The sequence below is a fragment of the Dermacentor variabilis genome, chromosome 3 (genome assembly GCF_050947875.1).
Source record: "Dermacentor variabilis isolate Ectoservices chromosome 3, ASM5094787v1, whole genome shotgun sequence".
NCBI classification, from domain to species: domain Eukaryota; kingdom Metazoa; phylum Arthropoda; class Arachnida; order Ixodida; family Ixodidae; genus Dermacentor; species Dermacentor variabilis.
This window is the reverse complement of record NC_134570.1, coordinates 154,253,546-154,275,615: the sequence shown is the minus strand read 5'-3', so window position 1 is coordinate 154,275,615 and position 22,070 is coordinate 154,253,546. Positions and strand designations below refer to the sequence as shown.

Here is a 22,070-nt window from a genome sequence, read left to right as displayed (position 1 = left end):
GCCACACAGCACGACCTTTACTGCCTCAACGATGGTAGTCCGACATACTTACGCGGGCCTACGTGCAGCAGCTGCCTAGACTTGACCCTGGTCTCTCGGCGCCTGAAAGAAACGTGCAATGGTTTACAGACATCGAATCACATGGAAGCGACCATATTCCGACGTACCTGAAGACAAAGGGACTATCGAAATGCTCCTCCATGACCCTCCGGCGAATTGACTGGTCGGCGTTTCGGTCGCAGATGGAGGGAGTATGTCAGCAAGGGAACCATTCAAGTCTGGAACACGAAATTCAAAAAGCCATGCAAGAGGCTACGCGTAGTTTCCAGCCTTTCCCGAAATATGAAGAATTTGAAGCAGAATTGCAGCGACTACGAGCGATTCGTCGGCGGGCTCAAAGAAGATACAGGAGAACTAAATCCATCCATGATCTCCGAGAGGCAAGGCGGATGCAAAAAAAGATTCAACGTCGCATCAATGCACTACAATCTCAAAGATGAAAACGTTTCTGTGAGTCATTGGATCCACGTCAGCGATTATCTCATATATGGAGAACCGTGAGTGGGCTACGCGTATCACCACAACAGCGTGTCCCTTTCAAATCCCTCGCTTTGCACCAAGGTCGCAGCGAAATTTACATTGCTGAAGAATTTTGCTCGAGACTTTCCAGCTTGCAGTTCCAACGCGCAATTACACCATGTGCCACTCCTGTGCCACGGGATTCCCGCATGGATGTAATTTTTTCGCGGGAGGAGCTTGAAGCGGCACTGGCGACTTGCAGACGCTCTTCGTCACCTGGCCCGGCCGGGGTTACCTATGCGGCGCTCGCCAATCTTGGGCAGAAAGCACGACTCATGCTGCTAAACCATTACGATGAGTCTTGGCGCAACGGTTTGGTTCCGCGTGAATGAAAATGCAGCCGCTTGGTTCCACTTCTCAAACCTGGTAAGTCACCGTTAAACTTGTCATCGTACCGCCCCATCGCTCTGGCCAGCTGCATAGGGAAAATAATGGAAAGGATGATTTTTACGCGCCTGGAATGGTACCTGGAAAATTACAACGTGTACCCAGACGCTATGTCTGGCTTCCGGCGTGGGCGCTCATCCATAGATAATGTCATCGATTTGGTTACGTTTTTTCAGCATCAAAAACGTCGGAAACGACTCACTGCTGCATTATTCCTAGACATAAAAGGCGCCTATGACAATATAGCACATTATGCCATCATAGATGCTCCGATTGAAGCCGGAATTGGTGGCCGCGCTTTTCAGCGGCTGTGCAGTTGTTTGACCGACAGGCATTTCTTCGTGATGACCGAGGACGGCGCCACGACTCAACACCAAACGTGCCGTGGAGTACCGCAAGGCGGAGTGTTGAGCCCGACGCTATTCAACCTAGTGCTCGTTGGCGTAGTCCGATGCTTGCCCAACACAGTTCAGATATCAATATATGCCGACGATATCTGCATTTGGGCGTCATCTGTAACAGGACTGCAGGTACGAGCACGGCTACAAAAGGCAGCTACGCTAACATCACTGTACTTGCGAAAACATAACTTAGAGATGTCTTCAGAGAAATGCTGCCTTGTTACATTCACTCGGAAGGAAATGAAGCGTTACACTGTAAAGGTCAATGGGCAAGCAGTAGCAAATGCACGGAAACACCACTTTTTAGGGGTAATTATTGACCGCGACCTATCATGGAGCCCACATGTGTCATACCTGAAGAAGAGATTATTGACAATAATACATCTCCTCAAATTTCTCGGCGGAAAGTCATGGGGCACTTCGGTGCGGTCAATGCTGCAGCTTTATAACGCCTTGTTCCTCGGTTTCGCAAGATACAGCCTCCCTGTGCTTGGGAACACCTGCAAAACAAACCTGCGTGCACTCCAGGGACTACAAGCTCAAGCCCTGAGGACGTGTCTCGGTCTTCCGAGGTGTGCGTCTACAGCGGCAACGATTGTCATAGCTCGAGATCATCCAATATCAACGTACTTGGCAACCGACGCTCTCAGGGCGCATATTCGGCACGTCGCCCGATTACCTTCTCACTATCTTGCCGCTCTACCCGCAGAAAGGCCACACACAACTTTCAGTCGTATAATTTATGCCAATCGTACCTCATTGCCATTGAACTACATGCCTGCAGCAAGACCATCCTCACCTTTATGGTGCCTGTACAGACCTGACATACGCCTCACCATCCCAGGAATTATGAAGAAAGCCAACATGCCGTCGTTTTCCCTTAAGCAGGCCACACTAGAACTTTTACATGAGGTGCACAGTGGCCGCGTACACGTTTACATCAATGGTTCAGTCACACCTGCAAGCGCAGCTGCCGCTGTGGTGATAGCAAGAAGATCAATCAAAATACACCTAAAGACGTCACATGTATCATCAACAACAGCTGCTGAACTCGTAGCCCTGCGTGCGGCTCTTCATTTCATTAAGGAGGAACCATCCCACGCATGGTCAGTCTTCTGTGATTCCAAGGCAGCCCTACAGAGTGTACCCTCAGCACTGCGCCATGGATCACATGAGCAGCTCGTCGCAGAGATCAGAGAATTCCACCATCGACTAGTTGACGAAGGACACGATATGATATATCAGTGGTTGCCTAGTCACTGTGGCATACATGGTAATGATCGAGCAGACGCAGCTGCCCGATCTGCCCATGACGGCGTCAACTGCACTGCCATTCCTCTTTCGAGAGCCGAGGCAGCGAAAAAACTTTCCGCACTTGCACGTGACCTGACATTAGCCCAATGGAATTCATCTGATTTCACAAGTGCACGCCTCCATACCCTGGACCCTAATTTACAGCTCCATATTCCACCCGAGCTTCCACGACGTGACTGCACCCTTCTTGTCCGTCTATGGCTTGGAGTAGCATTTTCAAATGCTTACTCTTTCCTTATTGGAATGGCCAACTGCCCACTGTGTGACTTCTGCGGGTGCAACGAAACGATTCAGCATCTTCTTTGTCAGTGCTCTCGTTTTAACCTACAAAGAGCAGTCCTCTCAGCCACCTTAGACAAACTGGACAAGCGACCAATGACAGAAAACAAGATCCTTGGAACCTGGCCTACACGAAAATCAGCGCGATCCGCTATGAAGGCGCTGCTGCGATACTTGAAAGACACGGGACTTTCTGGCAAATTGTGACTGTACACTGTGTGACGTAGGACTGTACGTGACACTGCGTAAGACTAGGAACGCCTTTGCGCGCTGCGTGACAGTGCCCACAGAAATAGTTCGTGTGTACGTGCGTGTGTGTGCTTAGGTTCTTTTTTTCCTTTTTTTATTCTTCTTTCTTTCTTTCTCATCTATTGCATCCCCTTGCCCCTCCCCCAGTACAGGGTAGCCAACCGGAGATAATCTCTGCTTAACCTCTCCGTCTTTCCTTTGCCTTTCTCTCTCTCTCTTTGAAAGGAACGGCGTGGTTCAGCGAGCGCCATTGCTGCATCGCTGAAACGAACGGTGGAGTGCAGCACCTCGTTAACTGGCTCAGGTGATGCAGGCGAATCGTACGTACCTTATCTCTGCCTGAAGGTGTCTCTGCCATCCATGCTCTGCTCACGTATATGAGGCACATATTGTGATTAGCTTTATCAATAGTTACATTGAAAAACACAAACACAGCATAAACAAACTCGAATGTCACCTAGTTAATACACTTGAACAATAACATAACGCGTACTTTGAACAAGCACTGCTCCCTGTCCTTGTATGGGGCAGGTCAGGAGGTATGATTTTAATGAAATTTTTTTAACTGCCAAATCATGCGTACTTCTTCTGAACTTTATTAAAAGTCGCAATTCCGTAAAAAGCTTTTGAGTGTTATAATAAAGCTGCTTCTTTCCATAGTTTGTCGGGAGTAGTGTAATTGCCCATTACTGAGAAGATATGGAAAGGCAAGTATGGAAAGGTATCTGAAGGTTGACCGTTACTGGGAATGCAAACTCCTGAATTCTTAGACTATACACTCAATATTGATCCAGTGTAGCGCAACAACAGCCCGAAAGATGAAAGGCAGCGCGACCATGAGCACTGGTTGTTACCACTTTGTCCTGTGGCTAATTGAAGAACCCACAACGGCAAACACTACCGTAGGCAACACTGGTACCGAGCACTAGAGTACGAACAAAAAGCAAGTAAAATAACGTTTGCGCTGTAATTCACACTCACGTGCATGTTGCGCCATGTGTAGTAACCCCTATACGGCTTAATCAACCTCGGACCACTTCAACCGCTCTCCAAACTCGCCTTAAGAGGAAGCTTTAGCTCGGGCCCAACTCCGACGCGGCCTACTCAAATACATGTAAAATGCAAGAACGTTTTTCTGAGATAACCCAAGGACCAATGTTGATGAAATTTGTTGTATTTCAGAGAGAAGGTTGAATTGTAGTGACTGTTGGAAGCAGAATTTCGATTTAGGTTCTGAATTTTGTTAGAAAGATTTTTATAAATTCGAAAGTTCGAAAAAGATAGAAGCACGAAGTTTACAAGTTCATAGCTCTACATCTAGAGTAGATATCGCGGTTCTGTTAAAGGCATCCGTTAGATCATTCAAAGAGGACAAATTCGATACGTCATTTTATATCGTAAGTGAATTTTTTACGTTGTTTACGAGCGTTCTGCAAAAGCTGTAGTTCCATATTACAAATTATATTGAGATTCACGTCTAACACATAACTTTTGTCCGCTTAACATGTACTACCAAATGCAACTCACAGAATTGTATTATCATTTTTCGTTGCTGAGTTAGAGTTGTAAACTTTATAGTTGCGTTATTTGAAAATTTTCAATTTTGGCAACTTTTTTATAACAAATTGAAGACCCAAATCGGAAATTCAAAAGCAACACTCACTAGAATTTAAGTTTTTCTTTTAAATGCAAAAAAGCTCATCAAATTTGGTGCAGTGGTTGCTGAGAAAAAGGAGTTCTCCTTTTATATGTATTTAGAAAGGAGCACCCGAGCTAAAGCTTCCTCGTAAAGCGAAAAAGCCGCTATCGCGCTCCGATAACGCCGGCTTCTGATGCGAGAAGGTACTCCGCACCGTGGAGCCTATTTCGAAAGCCGTCAGTGCTTTTCACAGTTTTACTCGCCAGACGCAGATGCGAACATGGCCACGGACAGGGCAACGGTGCTGCAACGCTATCTCGATCTGGAGCAGCCGGACGACGCTGTCTTCTGCACCTACGTTTTCGTCGATGGAACCTTGGAGAAAACGAGATCCAAGACGAAGACTCTGGACTTCGAGCCGAAGCGCGCCGAAGGTGTGTAGACGCATACAAGAAAAAATATGCTGGAACGTGCTCCTAAAGAAAGCTTTCAGTGTCACTGATAGCGGGAGTAGCTGGCCGGAAGATATGCTTCCTTCTATGTGGCTTAATCGCCACGTTTAGCTTAAACGTTACCCTCAAAAATTCCGTTGATGGAGGTATGCTGGGGCCCTTTGATGCAAGATTTTTGACAGGGGATACCTAAATTATTGGTGTTTCTATTCTTTCCCGGCTATAACTATGGGTTCGACCTTGAAATGTGTGCACCGCAACCTAAAGTTTTCTTTAGGAAATTTTCGCAGCACCCACTTTCGTATCACTTGTGAGCTTCCCAGACAAATGTATTTTCAGGAGCCCATATTTATTGTCTGATCAAGAGAAACAAATGAATTGATATCCAGAACGGAACTTGTCACATGACTGATTCGATCGACGGATGAGAAATAGTACAGGCAGATGATAAGTGCGGAAAGACGCGACAGTGCTGGCTTTGCTCAAATCGCTAGACAATGACGCAATGAGCTTGTTAGGTATAATATTGACCTGATGATATTTAAACATATTTTTGTTAAATTGCATCTTCCTCTTCTTTATCCCATAGTAGAAAGATGAAACAACACGTGGCTCTGTTCGCTGCATCTATGCCTAGAACTTAAATAACGTTACTTCGTTCTTGTTATTAATGACATGATATTAGAGAGGTATAGCTTGTACCTAGATGTATGAGACATACGGAATGCCGGAACCGTAGCGGTAGTTCAAGTAACGAAATCTTGGTACCCTTTCTTGAACCACAATGCCAAAAATGCTTTTTTGCAAGATCATTATTGTCAAACGAACAGAAAAGAACCACTTTACAATAATAATTGGTTTAGTGCCAAAGCAATTATGCATTCGGCTAAGCAGTACTTAGCCTCCCACTGCAATCGTAATCTTCCGAAATCGGGCTGGTTGAGGCCCGAGAAGCTGCAGGATCTCAGAGGCCGTGGTTGTGCGCTCTGGTTCAATTTAACCTTTTCGAGATACCGCCACCACCACTGTTATTGCTCAGGTCCAAGTCTCCGTAAACTGCAGTACGTTTACAATTATCTTTAAGCCCTAATTACCAAGAAAACCAAGGCTGAGTGCACAAATACTAAGGTTTCCTTAGAGCGAACTCGATACTACCATGTGTAGGCTGTTGCAAGGAGCACATGGTTATCACAGACAGATAACTGCGTAATCGCGTGAAGATATTTGGCTTAAATTTACGGCACCATGACGCTCAGCTTTCTCATCAATGGCGAATCGTCCTTAACTACAGAATCTCGCCGCAATACCTAATGTCGCCTTCCGTGCTCTAATAACAGTGCACATATATTCTCCACTGCACACCCGAAGGTGACCTATGCGCTTAAGGGAACACATGGTCATCGACGTGGAAGCCACATCGCGAGATGGAGAGACAGAATATCCCTCCACACTTCACTCTCAAGTGCCAAGCACTCAAGCGTCAGGTAACGCCAGCACAGATTATACAGATTCTGGGTTGGGCGCAGTATCATACATGCTTTTTCCAGCTCTGCGGCAGGCTGCAACTATATTATGCGACGATTTCTGTAAGCGTAAAGGCTCATCATGGCCTGAAACGTGATACTTCGTGAAACGTGATACCCGATTCACTTGCTCACTCTTATCGTGTAGTTTATCTATGCCTTCTATCATTTATTGTTTTAATGATTTGCAGACTGCCCGGAATGGACTTTTTGCGCCAAGTTATCCTACCAGTGGCCGGATGCAGGCCCACAGTCCGAGGCCTACTTGTCGCCAGTCGCCCTGTTCAGGGATCCGTTCCTCAAGGGCCGCAACAAGCTTGTCCTCTGCGAAGTACTACAGCACGACCGCACACCCATAAGTAAGCCGTTATCATGCGCATAACCACGTTTGATCAGGCAGAAATGTGCACCGGTTTTGTTGCTAGACATGACAGGCTTTCTTTCGTGGTGTAGTGTTTCATTACGGAGAATGAGATGTCACTGAAACTGCTTTATCGTAGAAAACTCCGTGCTATAAAAGTGAAACATCCGGTGGCGCACACCCAGAGGCTCTATAACGCAAATCTATTCCAAACTGTTTGTATTGCAATCTGCAATCAGTCCGCCACGACTGGTCAAACACTTTGCGTGCCATCACCACTTCGCTTGTCGGCCACGCAACGTCACGAAAAGAGCGAGAATTCCCCACCTGATATCACGTGCGCACGCTGATTACGCCCGATTAGACTGAACAAAAAAAAATATTTTCTCGTTGGGCACTGTTTTGAAGTCGGGCGTTAGTACGGTCGCAAATGTTCCATGCATGGTGCCGTGCCATGTGTCGGGAGAAAGTAACATCCCGAACGACGTTCAAGACATGGGAAAAGGTTTTTCTAGAAATGTACACAATGAAGTTTTACAGCAACGACTACATCTACTGGAGCAAACAACATGCTAAAGTCCTTGCGTGTCCAAGCCTCTTCCACAGAAGTCTGAATCTACATTTGAAAACGAATTCTGTATATGAGTAACCTTCCGCAGTTTTTTCGGCGTCCGGCAACAGAAACGTACTTATTGATTTCTAACAAACCCATACACAGTGGTTTCCATTGAGTGATTTGTGTGTGATCACGTGCGGGCGCAGGGCGCTGTAACGTAAAGCTATTCCAAACATTTCTATTCCAAATCTGTAATTAGCCCTCCACGATTGGTTAAAAACATTTTTGAACACCCCCGCCCCCGCTTCGCCTATCTGTTACGTGACGCCACAAAACCCGCGATAGCTCCTATCTGATATGACGTGTACACACTGATTATGCATGACTGAATTTAGCAAAACAAAAATAGTTATTTATTATTCGGTATTTTCTTGTCATTAGCCCTCGGCTATTCATGTTTTCGGGCTGCACCCACTTCACCTACATGTCACGCGACGTCACAATACCGCGAAAACTCACCGCGTCAAAGTGACGTGTGCGCGTCACTTTGAATGAATTTTTTTTTCTGAGTAGCCGCAGGCTGCCCCGTTCCGAAAGGAATAAAAGATGGCTGCCGCCGATCGCTCGGGTACGGCTACTCGCACCTGCCAAAGAGCATGGCTTGATTTGCGTACAATAAAACGTTTTGCGTGGCCGTGTAACGTTATCGAGCACTTTCGGCATGTTTATAACCTCGCTTTGCCAACTCTTCTTTGCTGAGGATACGTTTTCGCGGCATTCTTAACCTTTCGTGCATGCCGGCGTGATTTTCGACCAGCCACCTCAAGGTAAGTAAGGGAAAGTGGACCAATCGCAGATGCCGGCCCCACCCTCTTCATGTTATCAATTTTCAGTGCACTGGCTCGGCCCCATCGAATCTCTCTCCACTTGAGCGCGCTCCTCGCCTCTTGTCAGCCAATTAGATAAGATAAGCCGCTCAGTGTAGAGGCAATGTTACTCGTTTTTTCAAGCAAACAAAGGTGACCTCCTATAAACGAGGGGAGCGTTGGATTGGTCTGTTCAGACAACTCTGTGGGTCACTGCCCATGCTTGCGTCGGCGGTTATACAAATTTGACATCAGGAGATTAAAATAAAAACATATTGGAATAGTTTTACGGTATAGAGACCCAGTGCGGTGACGCATATGTCAAAATGCGGAACAGATTAGAACGCTCGCCGGGATATAGCGTGACGTCAAGGTCATTGCAGTATATAAGCAGGAGAGGTGTCCGCCCTAAGAACAGCTGTATTATCGATAGGGGCGGACGCGCATAGTTCGTAAACACGAAGAACAACATGCGGACGAGGTGTGCCGGAGGGAACAGCAACGAGAATAAGAATGGTGCCGGCGCGAAACTATTACAAACGAAGAATCTTTCCACGAGGCTGAAAGAACAAATAACGAGTCCGCTCTGTGAAGATGAAATGGCAGCGAAATCATATTGCTTTTCGTTTGAGAGCTTCAACTGTCGTCAGCTTTCGCTGCCACTCCATCTTCACAGAGTGGAATGGTAGTCATTCTTTTTATCCCGTTCATTTCCCTCTTCACTCGTTGAGGGAATTCACTGCCAATCAGAAACGCCCAACCCCTTACAATGTCCCGCCCCCAACGTCGCACCTTTTTGCCGCACTCCCTGGTCTCAACCGTTGCACAATACGAGGCAACCACGTGGCAGGCTGTAAACCTGATGTCGACGCCGTTTTTACGGAAGTACTCGACAATTGCCCCTTTCATCATTTAGTGGCCTCCTCGTGACAATTAATACTTGAGGTTCGGGTGACTGGCCTTCACGGTAGTCGGAGGGCGGCGTTGTCGTCCTGAAGCGAGCTGTCATTGCTTACGCGTCGCCGTCGGCGCCAGGACCAGTCATAGGCCGGGAGGGCGAGGAGAAGGGGCACTTGTCTCGCCTGTCAACTCTGGGTGGCAGAAAAGGAGATGATACGTAAAATAATTGCTTTTCCGCTATTCACAGCAGACGCTGATTTAGTCGCTTTGAGCAAACGACGAAGCCTGAACGACACTCCACAGATGCACGTCTGCCGGTGAAGCATGCTTTGTTCCGAGTGCTCGAGAGGCACAACAGCGCCTTTTCGCCATTAGCCCTCTGCTATTGGTCAAAGCTCTCGGGCTCCACCCACTTCTCCTCCCTATCATCCGACGTCATAGAACTGCGAAAACTCACCGTGTCAAAGCAACGCGTACGCGATAAAGATGCATTATTATGCTGAACGAAACAGTTTTTTACGGCATAGCCGGAGACTGCCTCGTCTCGGAAGGAACAGAAGATGGCGGCCGGCCAATCGCTTTGGCGCTGGCTACTCGGCACTGCCGTGGAGCATGGAATTATATTCGTTTAATATTGTTTCCACGTGGCAGTGTAACGTTATCGAGCGTTGTTCGCACGTATACGGCGTGGCTCTGCCAAGGCTTCTTTTCTGACGGTCCGTTTTAGCGGCATTTTTTAGCTCCCGTTCCATGCCCGGTGATTTTCGAGCAGTCGTCGCACAGCGTTACAGAATTTCACGTTATCAAAAGAATGAAAATGCCAGAAAATCTGTCAACACTTTACTGCGCCTTTTGTGTGGATTTCATGAAGGGTAATGTGGTGTGTGTTAGCACTCCAGCTATTTGTTCAGTCAATTACTCGCAAACCGAAGCTTCTCATTTTTTTTTTGTTCTCAATGCGTATGACGCGTTTACAGAATAAAATGTTTTCGAAACGGTCGTCTAAGCAAAGGTTACCGCCTGTTGTTCTTACGCGACAGCCCTAATTCTCATCACCCGCCATGGTTACGCCGAGCTTAATAACATGCAGGAGCGAGCTGTGTCACGGTAAAAGTAATCAAGTTGAAATAAAATTTTCTTCGGAAGGTCAGCACGGCGGCACAAGAGTAAAAAAACTTTGGTTCTGTCCAGTAATTTTGGTCGCTCTTTTATCAGACGCTCCAGACCGCATTTTGCTGCAATGCCGCTAAAACAGTGGGTGCGTTAACGCGCCACTGCTACCACGTATATAGTTTCCAGAGAATGTCATCAAATGTATTTTGTGATGTGCTAAACTCGCTGGGCAGCACCAAAATTGGAATGTCTGTGGCCAACAAAGCAAGCGACCGAACACGCAGAATGTGCAGCAGAGCGAAACACAGTATCACAGTTCAAACACAGTATAGGTAGCCAAGTGCTGCAATTAATCGTCAAGGAAGCGCTGACAAACCAATATAAGACAACGGAACTGCAATGACGATGGAGCACCGCCGTACACGCATGTCTACAGACACCAGGACGACACCAGGAGCACTAAGCGTGGTGTTGAAGGTGACTCCGATCGATTCCGCAGGGAGTAGTAGCCCGGAAAAGTACATATATACCATTATACGGAACCTGCCGGCTCACATTTCAAACATTCGAGCAGAGTACATCAGCCGACAGCTTCAACTTGCCGTCACGTAGCCAGAGCACGGGCGGCGCAGCAGCGGACTTTTCCTACTGACGTCACACGCGAGAGGGCGCCACTCAGAGATAAGTGTCTGCGATGGGGGCCGATTCTTGGTGCGACGAGGGCTAATGGCTTCGTATGCGCTGCGTTCTCACTACTAAGTTCGCGTTCAAGCGAGTGGCAGCACGGAGATCTGTTCGCTCGCTGCTGCTGCCGCGCTTCCTTACCCCATCATTTTGACGGTGGGTTTCCGCGGTCACTGAGCGAGATGTGTTCATGTTTGCGTGTGCGCGCGTTACACTATGCTTGTTAATTGAGTCAGTAAGTGAATGTGTACAAATTTATGCGGCCAATAAAACTACTAGCCTTATTTAGTATAGCTGTCTACCAGTTTCCTATCGCAATCGATGCTTCGCCTTTTGGGCGAAACTGCGACTTTTTACGTAAGTGGAGAAATGCATTTGAAGTTAACGCAGACCGTTTCACAAATACTTTGCCGCAAAAAGTACGTCAAAGCGTTCTGCAGAAACGGAGGTATTGGAAATCAAACACTCCCTTCGCGGTGCTTCCGCTCCTTCTTCAATGCCTTGCACTACGAAAGCTACGGAGGAGCGTGGCGTGTCCATAAAGCTCCTGCAACTGAACTTCACCGTGCCGCGCAGTTCAAGTTTGATTTTGGATATTTGTATAGCCGCCACTGCTTCCTATTTTGGCGCCTACGACGGACTAAACTTAAGCCAAAGGCGGTTGTCCTCCGCGGGCCGCAGTGCGCTTAGCCAGTGAATTCGTGATGGCCCCTCTCGGGGGCCGCTACATCTGTGCTACGTAGCACACTGCAGCTGAATGCAGCTGTAGTGTGTATGTACCTGGTTTGCTTTGTGCACGACAGGGCTTGTTTACATGCTCGCGCTCGTATACTCTAGTCTGACCATGCACGCTGCGTGGTGCGGACCTGCTTTGCCCTTAACCAGCTTGACTGACGGATAGTAGACACATTCGACTTGCACATGTTGAAGCTCTATCAAAAAGTCTACTTAGGCGTCCGACCAGGAGTGAACACGCGTTGGCAAGCCTGCGTGTGGTGTGGCCTTGAGTTCCGCGTGTTTCGATGATAGTTGGGCGCTCAACGCTAGTCGAAATTAGCCGGACCCGACGGCGACGACAACGCTAGGCAGGGCGGATTCATTCCGAAGTACGTATTTATTGTCTAAATTCGAAAATAGATTTTCGCTTACTTCATCCTATTTATTAAACTTCATCAATAAGCGTACAAAGTAAGAGTAGGAAGAAGCGTACTCCTCCAAACATCATCATTGACACCAGCTGTTAGCCAATAGCAACCGTCTGTGGTAATTCAGTATTTTACGAAAAAAACCGTCCAGAAAAGAGTGAGAAGCAGGCTTCACTTGAAAGAAATCGTCTGAGATGAAGCTGACTTCCTGCTCCACTTGGGATCTCCACGCACCGCTCACGACTACAAATCTTGGCTGAAATGTTTATAGCAGCATATGCTATCCGCCTATACTATATTCTGTCAACAAACCAAAGGGGAGGGGGGAGGGGGGGTTCAGCACTCCTTTTATACACCAAATCCCGGTGGGGCTATGTAACAGGTAAAAAAGCTTAACCTTAAAACAGTATTTCCATAGCCCCCACTTCGAATATTCTGGCTCTTCTTTTTCTAACTACATGGTACATCGCCGTTTTCTTTCCGGAGCCTTCGCTTTTACATGGGGATATTTTGCACTCCGAGACACTAAAGTAGTTTATACTGCCAGTATACTGATTTCGTTTTCGTTATTCATTTTGTTTTGGTTTCAGAGAGCAATACCCGCCGGAGTTGCCTTGATGCAATGCAGAAGGCACATGACCTGGAGCCCTGGTTCGGTATCGAGCAAGAGTACGTGATAACTGAAAAGGATGGACACCCACTAGGCTGGCCAAGAGACGCCACCCATACAATAAAACCTCTAGGCAAGTCGCAGAACATCTTCGTAGCCTGTACGGCGTGTAGCATAAGCAGGTCACGCGAGGTAACAAAAGAGAGTTACACTGCCGTCGTGTCTTTGTCTTCTATGAGTTCATGCGTGCCTCGTTAGAGCTGCACATCACCTAATAAAGCGCATTAACTTGCATATTAGATGCTGACTCTCTTCTCCTGCAGGAGTCATGTGATTCTTTGCAGCATGCAACGACGCACTGTTCGCTCCAAGTAAGCTGCGTATAAAAGGGGGCTCTCCTCGCGACAAAGCACCACACTCGTATTTCTGGCAGCATAGGAGAGGTTGCGAGGCGTTCTCTCATACAAGATGCTGAGATTCGGTCTCAGTACACTTCACTGTGACGCGGAGAGGCAGCCGGCTCAGTCACACTGCAGTTGCATGAGCGCTCACCTGATTGGCTGACGCTAGACCCAGCTTCCAGTCACTGTAAGGTTACTGTGAGACACTGTATATGCAGGCAAAAATCAAAGTTCTGCGCCGAAGGCATTCTGCATATATGTCCGCGTTTTTGTGGGCGCGAGGTACACTTATAGGACTTTCGTCAGCTGCGACGGTTGAATCCGCGCAGCTTATTTATAAAAATAGGCCTTCGCTTCAAGACTGCTTACAATTAAGGCCTCAGAAAGACCGCAAAATTTGTCAGTGTTTACTGCTTTCCCCTGTTAAAGACCGGTGCTTGTAATTACCCAGCTCACTGTCGATCCCTGGTGTACGCTGTCGACGAATTTTAACAATGAAGTGAGCGCCCAGTGTTACCAGAGAAATATAGTTAAAAGAGACACTGTGCCTTTAAGATCTTAACTACTTGATGTCAACCCTTGTCCGGCTTTATGAATTAGGCATTTTAGGGCAGTTTTTAACTTCCTTTTGAATTATTAACGTGGGAGGTAAAACGTTTCAGAACTATGTTCATGAACAAATAGGTATTACATTTTTCTGGTTTTATTGCAATGGAAATGTGACTTCTAGTGGAACAACAAGCGCTACGGCAGTTTTCAACTTCCTTTTGGTTCATTATCATGGGTGGTAAAAACATTGCACGCATAATCTCCTGTGGGGGTTATCTAAATGATGCATAAGCATTTTCTGCGAATCACCTGCTACTTTGTCGTCATATGCTCTGTGCTTTGTATAATAGCGAGAAATACGGCCAAAGAATCGTGAAACGAGAAGCTTGGTTGCAGCACTGAAATGTTAGCTGAGACCAACATCAGACTACGAAGAGGCGAGTAGTAGGAATGTTCTCTCATGTTATATGATGATGCTGCCGATTTCAGCAAGGTGAACAGTGGCCGATGTTGGCTGTAGTACGTGAAGTAATGAAACAATATCAAGTTCGGTAGACCTCGTACGCAAACGTTGCCAATGACGCTGCCTCTTCTCGATGCGAGCCATTATCAACCTTTATCAACCGTACTCTGGCGATGACCAGGTATGGCGCGGCCGCGCGGGCCCTATCTTGAAAGCTGTCTTCGATGGGGAAGAAGTGCAGCGAGGGCTGATGGCTTTATTGCGCTGTGTTTTCGCCGCTTAGTTGGCGTTGAAGCGAGAAACGGCACGAAGGTCAATTTACTCGCTGCAACGAGCTTTATCTTGAAAGTGATCTCCTCATGCGGACAGACGCCCGGACGAGTTTCCGCATTGGGTAGGCATAGAAATGCTTACGTGTTTAAAAGTTCCAGAACAAAGTTTAAAAGGATCAGGCGACGGTCATTATTGGACTATTTCTACGTACAAGTTATTGGTTATTACATGAAAAAACTTGAACACTAAATTTTATGGCACTAACTCTATCTATCCGTATTCAGGTCCATACTGCTATGGCGTCGGGGCTGATGCTGTGTCAGGGAGATACGTATCGGACGCTCACTACAAGGCATGCACTTACGCCGGGGTCAAAATGGCTGGTACGAACTCTGAGGGCGTCCTATCACAGGTAAAAGTTCATTTTTGTGTTGCACGACAAGTACTAGGGTTGCTAATGAATGTTACTCGGAGGGCACTTATAAGCCTATGCCATTCCTTAAGCAGCATTACCGCAGAATTATTATTATTATTATTATTATTATTATTATTATTATTATTATTATAATTATTATTATTATTATTATTATTATAATTATTATTATTATTATAATTATTATTATTATTATAATTATTATTATTATTATTATAATTATTATAATAATAATAAGAATTATTCCGAACATATATACACATGGCACGAAAGGCAAAGCGTGGAGCAGACTTGCCACTGCCCCCGGTAGAGGCGCAATGCCTTCTTATTCTTCAGAAAGGAGGAGAGCGAAAGAGAAATTTAAGATAGGAAGAAGGGGAGGAAAGAAAAAGAAAGATGGCAAATCTAAAAAGTGAAGCAAAGTACGCGCAGCACAGATCCCACAGAGCGCAGGTCGCACACAGTAGGGCCGGTCACTGTAGGTCAGACTACTCAAGGATGTTAGAATGGTGTGCATGGATGCAGATAACGCACACACTCGATAAGAACAGCAGGTAATATAGGTTGACCAAAATTAGTGTCACTTCAGGGAAGCTGCCTGCTCAGAGACTGCTTTTGTTTGCTAGGTATACTTTGTGGCGCAAAATACATTTCTTGAAAAGGGGCAGAAGAAAGTGAGGCATTGGCGCTTCACTGTCTTCCACTCTTCTGTCCCTTTTCAAGTAATGTATTTTGCGCCACAAAGTATACCTAGCAAACCTAAGCACCAACTTGCCCAAGAAGTAGTCCTTTTGGGAGAGACTGCTTACCGAGCTACATTTCCTGTAACGTGATGCCATGACGTCATCCTGGAAAACCAACGGCCCGTCTATTAAAGCATGGTCGCCAGACATTCCTCGACGCATTTTCCTCCTTTTTTTCCGAATAGTACGAATACTATGATTGTGTAGTAGATGTTAGCACGAATAAGAACGTTCCAAGTAGCTTGTCTTGAGGAAATCCATTAGGGTAAGAAATAAGATCGCGCGCACACTCGCCACGCGTCCGCGTAATACGCTGATTATGCCAGTAGTCTTTATGTCAAAAAATACAAAAGGAGTCACAAACACACAGCGTCGTGCCATTGCCTGTTTTCACCGTATATGTTGCGAGACTTCCACAGACACGACAATGTTACAAAAACAGTTGAGCGGCGATTTTAACCGTTTCTCCGTTTCCTTCTTGTTCAAGCGTGCCCCCTATATGCGGTCGACATCGCTTCTGACTACGGATTTATTGTCGCTTCGCTTAGCAAGGCATGCTTAACGTTGGGTGCCTCGAAATCTATAATAGTGACAGAAACAATGACAATGATGGCGCCGTGCGTAAGGGTCTTCAAAAGAGGACGTGTAAATGTATATGCATTATAGGAAAGGAGGAGAATTTATTAAATTTAATTTCATTTTTATTTTTCAAGTTTACACTAGAAATTTCACCAACAGTTGAAAGCTGTGATCTGCAGCATGTCTGCATGGTCTCCACAGGTGTCGTGTTTGGCAGTAGCTAGCAATTATAAACATCAGAGACTATAGGTGGTCTCGCTTAGAAGGCAATTATTTACAGGCATTTGAGATCACAGCAAACGAAACAAAAAATATGTGTGCTTAACTATACGATCCCATGCTTTCATCGCATGCAAGTCATCGCTCACATAACTAAAAAGCATATTACACTATGCAAATAGCACTACTGTAGCAAGATGTAGCCGGCAACCCCAGAAAAAATTTAAGACGAAAATAATTTTGCAATTTTACTCAAAATAATAGGATCTATATATTACTTCCGCATTTGTTACACATTGCGATTCCTTCTTTGCAATAAAATTTCGTTGTCCTTAACTCCTTCATGCTATTTAAGCTCACTGGAGGCTATTCAAGTGTGAGCACGCGTGCAACTAGACACATGACTATTAAATTGACAGGGGCTTGTTCTTGCACACTGGGGATGATTCAGTATCAGTATACTACATGCACCAATAAGTTTCCCAGAGTGCCATGTTAGGCATGATATCGCGCCTCGCCAGTCGTATGGGAGACGCGAGCGCGAGATTGCATGACCTGCTCTGGTTTAGACGCTACCAACGCTGCCTGCTACTCTCTTGTCCAGACCGTTGTTCGCATTATGTTTTATACGCAAACCTGTGTCGTCGTATTCGGCTTCTATCAACGAAGAATCTTTACCTCGCAATAAAGGGCACCACGCCTATGCGTCGTCATCGATCGCGATCACTTCTAGAGTGCCTACAGTGTCCGTTTGAAGAAAACTCTTTTCTACCACCTCTGAGGCGTTAAAAATATCTTTGTGGTTAAACTTGGGGTGCAGCTGTGCAATATGTATTGCAGCTGCACAAGGATTTGTTTCTGGGAGTCGTACTTTCCAGTCGACCATTCTACCAAATACACGCAAGGCTAACATTCGCTCCTTGGAAAAAATATTGTGTCAATCCCTGCGCTCGCGCTCGTGTTTATCTCTTATCTCAAGCAACTAAATGTCAACAACAATCGTCATCACCTCAAACCACCTGCGTCAACTCACGAAACCACGGAGGAACGAAATAAACTAGAATTGAGCATTACGTCTCTCTGCAGATTTCGCAAGCCAACTCTCCTTGAAGCCATTCCTTTCACCTTTTCTCCTTCTTATGCCCTTGTATGTGCTGCTGTTTGTCCAATGGCTAGTACCTTTACGCCTTAAAGCTGTAAACATTTTTGCTTTGTTGCGTAGAAACTTATTCGGACGCTATTTAAATGCGTCTTCTTTCCTTTAACTCTGTGTAAGGCAGCAACCCGGACGCTTGTCTGGTTGACCTCCGTATCTTTCCTCTTTCTGCTTTCTCTGACTTTCAATTCATCTGTAACAGTCGTAAGTTAGGACGCGTCCAGTGTCACTGACATGCAACAAGTTGATGGCCCGTCTCTCCACAGTGGGAGTACCAGGTGGGTCCCCTGGAAGGCATCAGAGCCGCTGACCACGTGTGGATGTCGCGCTACATACTAGACCGAGTGGCGGAGGACTTTGGCGTACTGGCAACCCTGGACCCGATGCCGTACCCACCCGGAAAATGGCTCGGCTCTGCAGCCCACACAAACTTCAGCACCAAGGCAATGCGTAGCGAAGGCGGCATATGGTGAGTACTGCATAGAGCACTATTCTCAAACGCAGAACACTCGGCCGACCCCATATACGGTATGTTCCTGAGTGTTCCATAGTACCACAGTAAGAGATCCCCGTTTACTTTGGTTTTTGCAGCTAAACTGCTTGGCCATTTCGGCTCAAATTTCACATGGAGACAATCTTGCATTGGCTATTTTTTAACAGTATGTTTGTGAATATTACCTGCCTGTTTTGTTCACAGTGACGCCGAAGTGTTCTATTTGTTTTGTTTTATCTGGGTAGGCGCAACTCATACAAAATTCTGACTTCGATGCAGCGGAATGGTGGCCTCATTATTAAACTGCACTGTGAATTGTCACATACATCATATTGGAGGGCTTCGGACTAATTTTGGTCAGCTGGTGTTCTTTAAGGTGAACCTAAGTGCACGAGCGTTCTTGCATTTCGCTTTCATCGAAATGTGGCTGCCGCGGCCGGTAGTCGGAGCATAAAAGTTGACCGTTAGTCAATGAATGGTAATGAGTGAATTATGAATCAATTAGTTAACGCGGAGCTAGCTTCAAAAACTCTATTTAGGATTACGCATGTGACTCGTGAGCATTCTAAAAAAATTCAACGGGTATACACTGATGGTAATACTGGTTGACTGAGTCCTATCAGTATCCTGGCCACGGCAGATGCAATTCGATAAGGACGAAATGCGAAAAACACCCGTGTACTTAGATTAAGGTGTACGTTAAAATACACCAGGTGGCCCAAATTAGTCTGCAGTCCCCCACTACAATGTGCCTCATAATCAAATCGTGGTTTTGTACCGTACTACCCCATAATTTAAATATACTATTAGTCTCCTCTTTTCCAACGGTTTCCTTTTCAATTTTTTTGCCGCCTCTGCTCTCACCAGTGGCGACGGTGGGCATTTAATTGATGATTAAGTCACTGCTACGGGCAGAAACGTAAGATAAAGAAAGGCTAAACGTAAAGGCGCCCAATTTACACGTGTTGCCGGTTTGTGTATAATGACAAAGAGGCTGTATGTGACATGTTGTGCACATTAAGGAAAACAGCGGCGGCACGTTTCTCGTACGGCAGGCCGCGTTAAAGCTTTAGAGACTATGCCTATATGACTAGACTGCAGCTACGGCGACGACCTAACATAGCCATGATAACGCTTCGGCCGCGCCCAGATGGGCACTATAGGGAAGGCTGCAGGCGACAGTACCACAGGAATTAGCACTTAAGGTTGTCTTTCCGATGAGCGCGGCAACATAAACTTTAATAAGCACATGTTTCTTACCACGCACAGTGTCATCAGAGAGGCCATCGAGAAGCTGAAACGCAACGCTGACGCTGATTTGGCCAAGTACGACACCGCCAAGGTCAAGCGAAACAAACTCCGGACGGAAGCGCTGATGTTGGCCACGCCCCGCAACCAGTTCACCGCTGGCGATTGCTCCAAGGAGACCAGTGTGCGCATACCGCGCAATGTGGTTGACGCAGGCAAGGGCTACCTTGAAGACCGAAGACCGGGAAGCAACGCTGACCCTTACACCGTCTGCGAGACACTCGTCAGGACCATTTGCCTCGAGTGACGGACACTCTGGCATTCCTTGCGACGGACTTTGTGACCGTTATAAAGCGCTTTATAAAGTTGTATGAACGTTATAAAGTACACGTTCAGTAAAGGTACATGATAATCACCACCTGGATGCGTTGCCCTGCAGCTTTTTTCGCTCCTTTCCAGAGAACTGCCTATGCTACCTATACCTAACTTCCTCCTCCGCTGCCTCTCTCGATCTGGTCCTCGCGCCATACAAGTATGACGAACTCGGTACCCCTAGTGTCCCCGAACCGAAATCCGGCTCTAAAACCTCTTCAGTACTGTGCAGTCCTCATATCCGTGTCCACAACCTTAGTTCCTGCATACATAATGATCAGCGTACAGGTTGAATATAGAGGTGCACACGTTACAGCAGCAAAAATTGGACAATTTAATGTGGTGCAGGCAGGCACAAGTGGATGCGGTTATTTCTCATTTGGAGGTAGAATGCAAGTAATCTATTTTTTTCTGTTTCATGCTGTCATTCAAACGTTATCATTATTTCTTTCTTTCTTTTCGTGAAACCAAGTCCTCGTAAACAAACATGGCATGATCTTCTCATTGATTTAAATTTCAAACTCCAAACATTGAATCCTATAAATAGGTATAATGTTCATTGTAATAACAGGGACGTATACGCATGCCTGTCCGAGAGATTCGCAGTGACTTTCTCTGCAAAATAATTTGCTTCCGCGCGGTGAACGCCATAGCGCCGGGGAGGTAGACAGTTGTGGAACATGTTCTACCTTTTCAACGCCTCCGGTTCCCGATCTACAATATATCAGTGGCAAAATTCGCTGATACTGATCGCCAAGGTTGCGCGTGTTGGTGAACGCAACTTGTTGCAAAACTGATGGATTCCATGGAAAGCTTTTTACAGCGAGGCCATATAGTAGCTTGCAGATTCGTCCGTCCGACCGTCTATCGGTCGCCTGTACGCCAAAAACTCCTCCGGGGCAAACCCATGCGAATTCGCAAAACAAAAGAGAGACAGAAAGAGAGACGCACGATTACCTGCACCAGTAGTGACGTCGTTGCTGTCTTAATCAACGTTTACGTGAGCATGAGCACGCTGTCAGGATTAAGAGTGGCCGTAATCTGGCTGTTCCTTGTGCAAATTGTACGTGCTCCCTCCGGCTTAGAAGACACACGTGTGTTGAGAAGATACAGCGATACGATAGCCAGGGAGGAGGAGTAGACTTTAATGAAGAGAAAGGAAGAGAGGTTGGCCTGGAGAGCATGTCTCTAGCCTGCTACACTTCACTGGGGAAAGGGGAAGAGGGCAGTAGAGCGAAAGGTGGGTGGCGCGTGATTATGGTACAATAAGCTACTTTGTACACGTTGTCCAATATGCGGATGCGCACTGTAGACGCAATACACGCAAAAGTAATATTGTCCGCACAAAAAATTATCTTGTCCCAAAAACTTATCGCGCAAACACATTTCCCACTGACTGTACGTCTCCCAGGTTCTAGAGGGGATTGTCTAAACCACTCTCACTAAGAAAGTTCAAAAGTGACTTGATGGCACGTTGGGCACAGTCAACGCTTCTCCACGCATCCTAAAGCTTTTCTTCCGAAAAGGGGCAGGAGTCCAAGCAGTCAACAGTAGACTTGAGTGTTCTTCGTTCAGCCGCATATTGAGGGCACACGCACAGTACGTGAGCTATTGTCTCGGGAGTGTGACAGGCGCTAAAGTCAGGGTCGCCTGCTTGTCCAATCTTGTCAAGGTATCGGTGAGTGTATGCCACACCCAGCCATAATCGATGAATGAGTGTTTCCCGGGCTCTCCGCAACCGAAGTGGAAGCCGGAATCGTAAACCAGTGTCAGGTCTATGGAGGCGCTCTTGATGATGTTCGGGGATGTCCCAATGTCGCGCCATAGAAGTTTCCAAGGAGTTATGGAGCAAAGTGTTGATGTCATACCGGAAGAATGGCCAGGCAAATTTTCAAGGCCTTTTCAATGCGTCAGTTATGTTCCGCTTGCGTTAGCGCCCCTTCTATATCTCTTGCCGATAAAGAACTGAACTTCCTCAGAAGCTGTCTTTGGATTGTGTCCATTTCGTGTATTTTAAAGCTCTCTAGTTTTACGTTTGTGACGCATGCGCAGCAAGAATTGATTCACGATGGCTCCCCTCCCC

At 46.4% G+C, this 22,070-nt stretch overlaps 1 protein-coding gene across 1 annotated transcript in view; it reads left to right on the top strand.

Annotated features, from left to right (window-relative positions):
- Positions 1-20,039, top strand: part of LOC142576426 (glutamine synthetase 2 cytoplasmic-like) — a 66,171-nt gene extending 46,132 nt beyond the window's left edge. The window contains exons 2-8 of the mRNA XM_075686556.1: positions 3,435-3,529; positions 5,115-5,282; positions 7,015-7,182; positions 13,039-13,191; positions 15,029-15,156; positions 18,141-18,343; positions 19,637-20,039. Of these exons, the coding sequence (XP_075542671.1) occupies positions 3,517-3,529; positions 5,115-5,282; positions 7,015-7,182; positions 13,039-13,191; positions 15,029-15,156; positions 18,141-18,343; positions 19,637-19,922 (1,119 nt within the window). The 5' untranslated portion in view covers positions 3,435-3,516 and the 3' untranslated portion in view covers positions 19,923-20,039. The remainder of the gene's footprint in view (positions 1-3,434; positions 3,530-5,114; positions 5,283-7,014; positions 7,183-13,038; positions 13,192-15,028; positions 15,157-18,140; positions 18,344-19,636) is intronic.
- Positions 20,040-22,070: the final 2,031 nt, after the last annotated feature.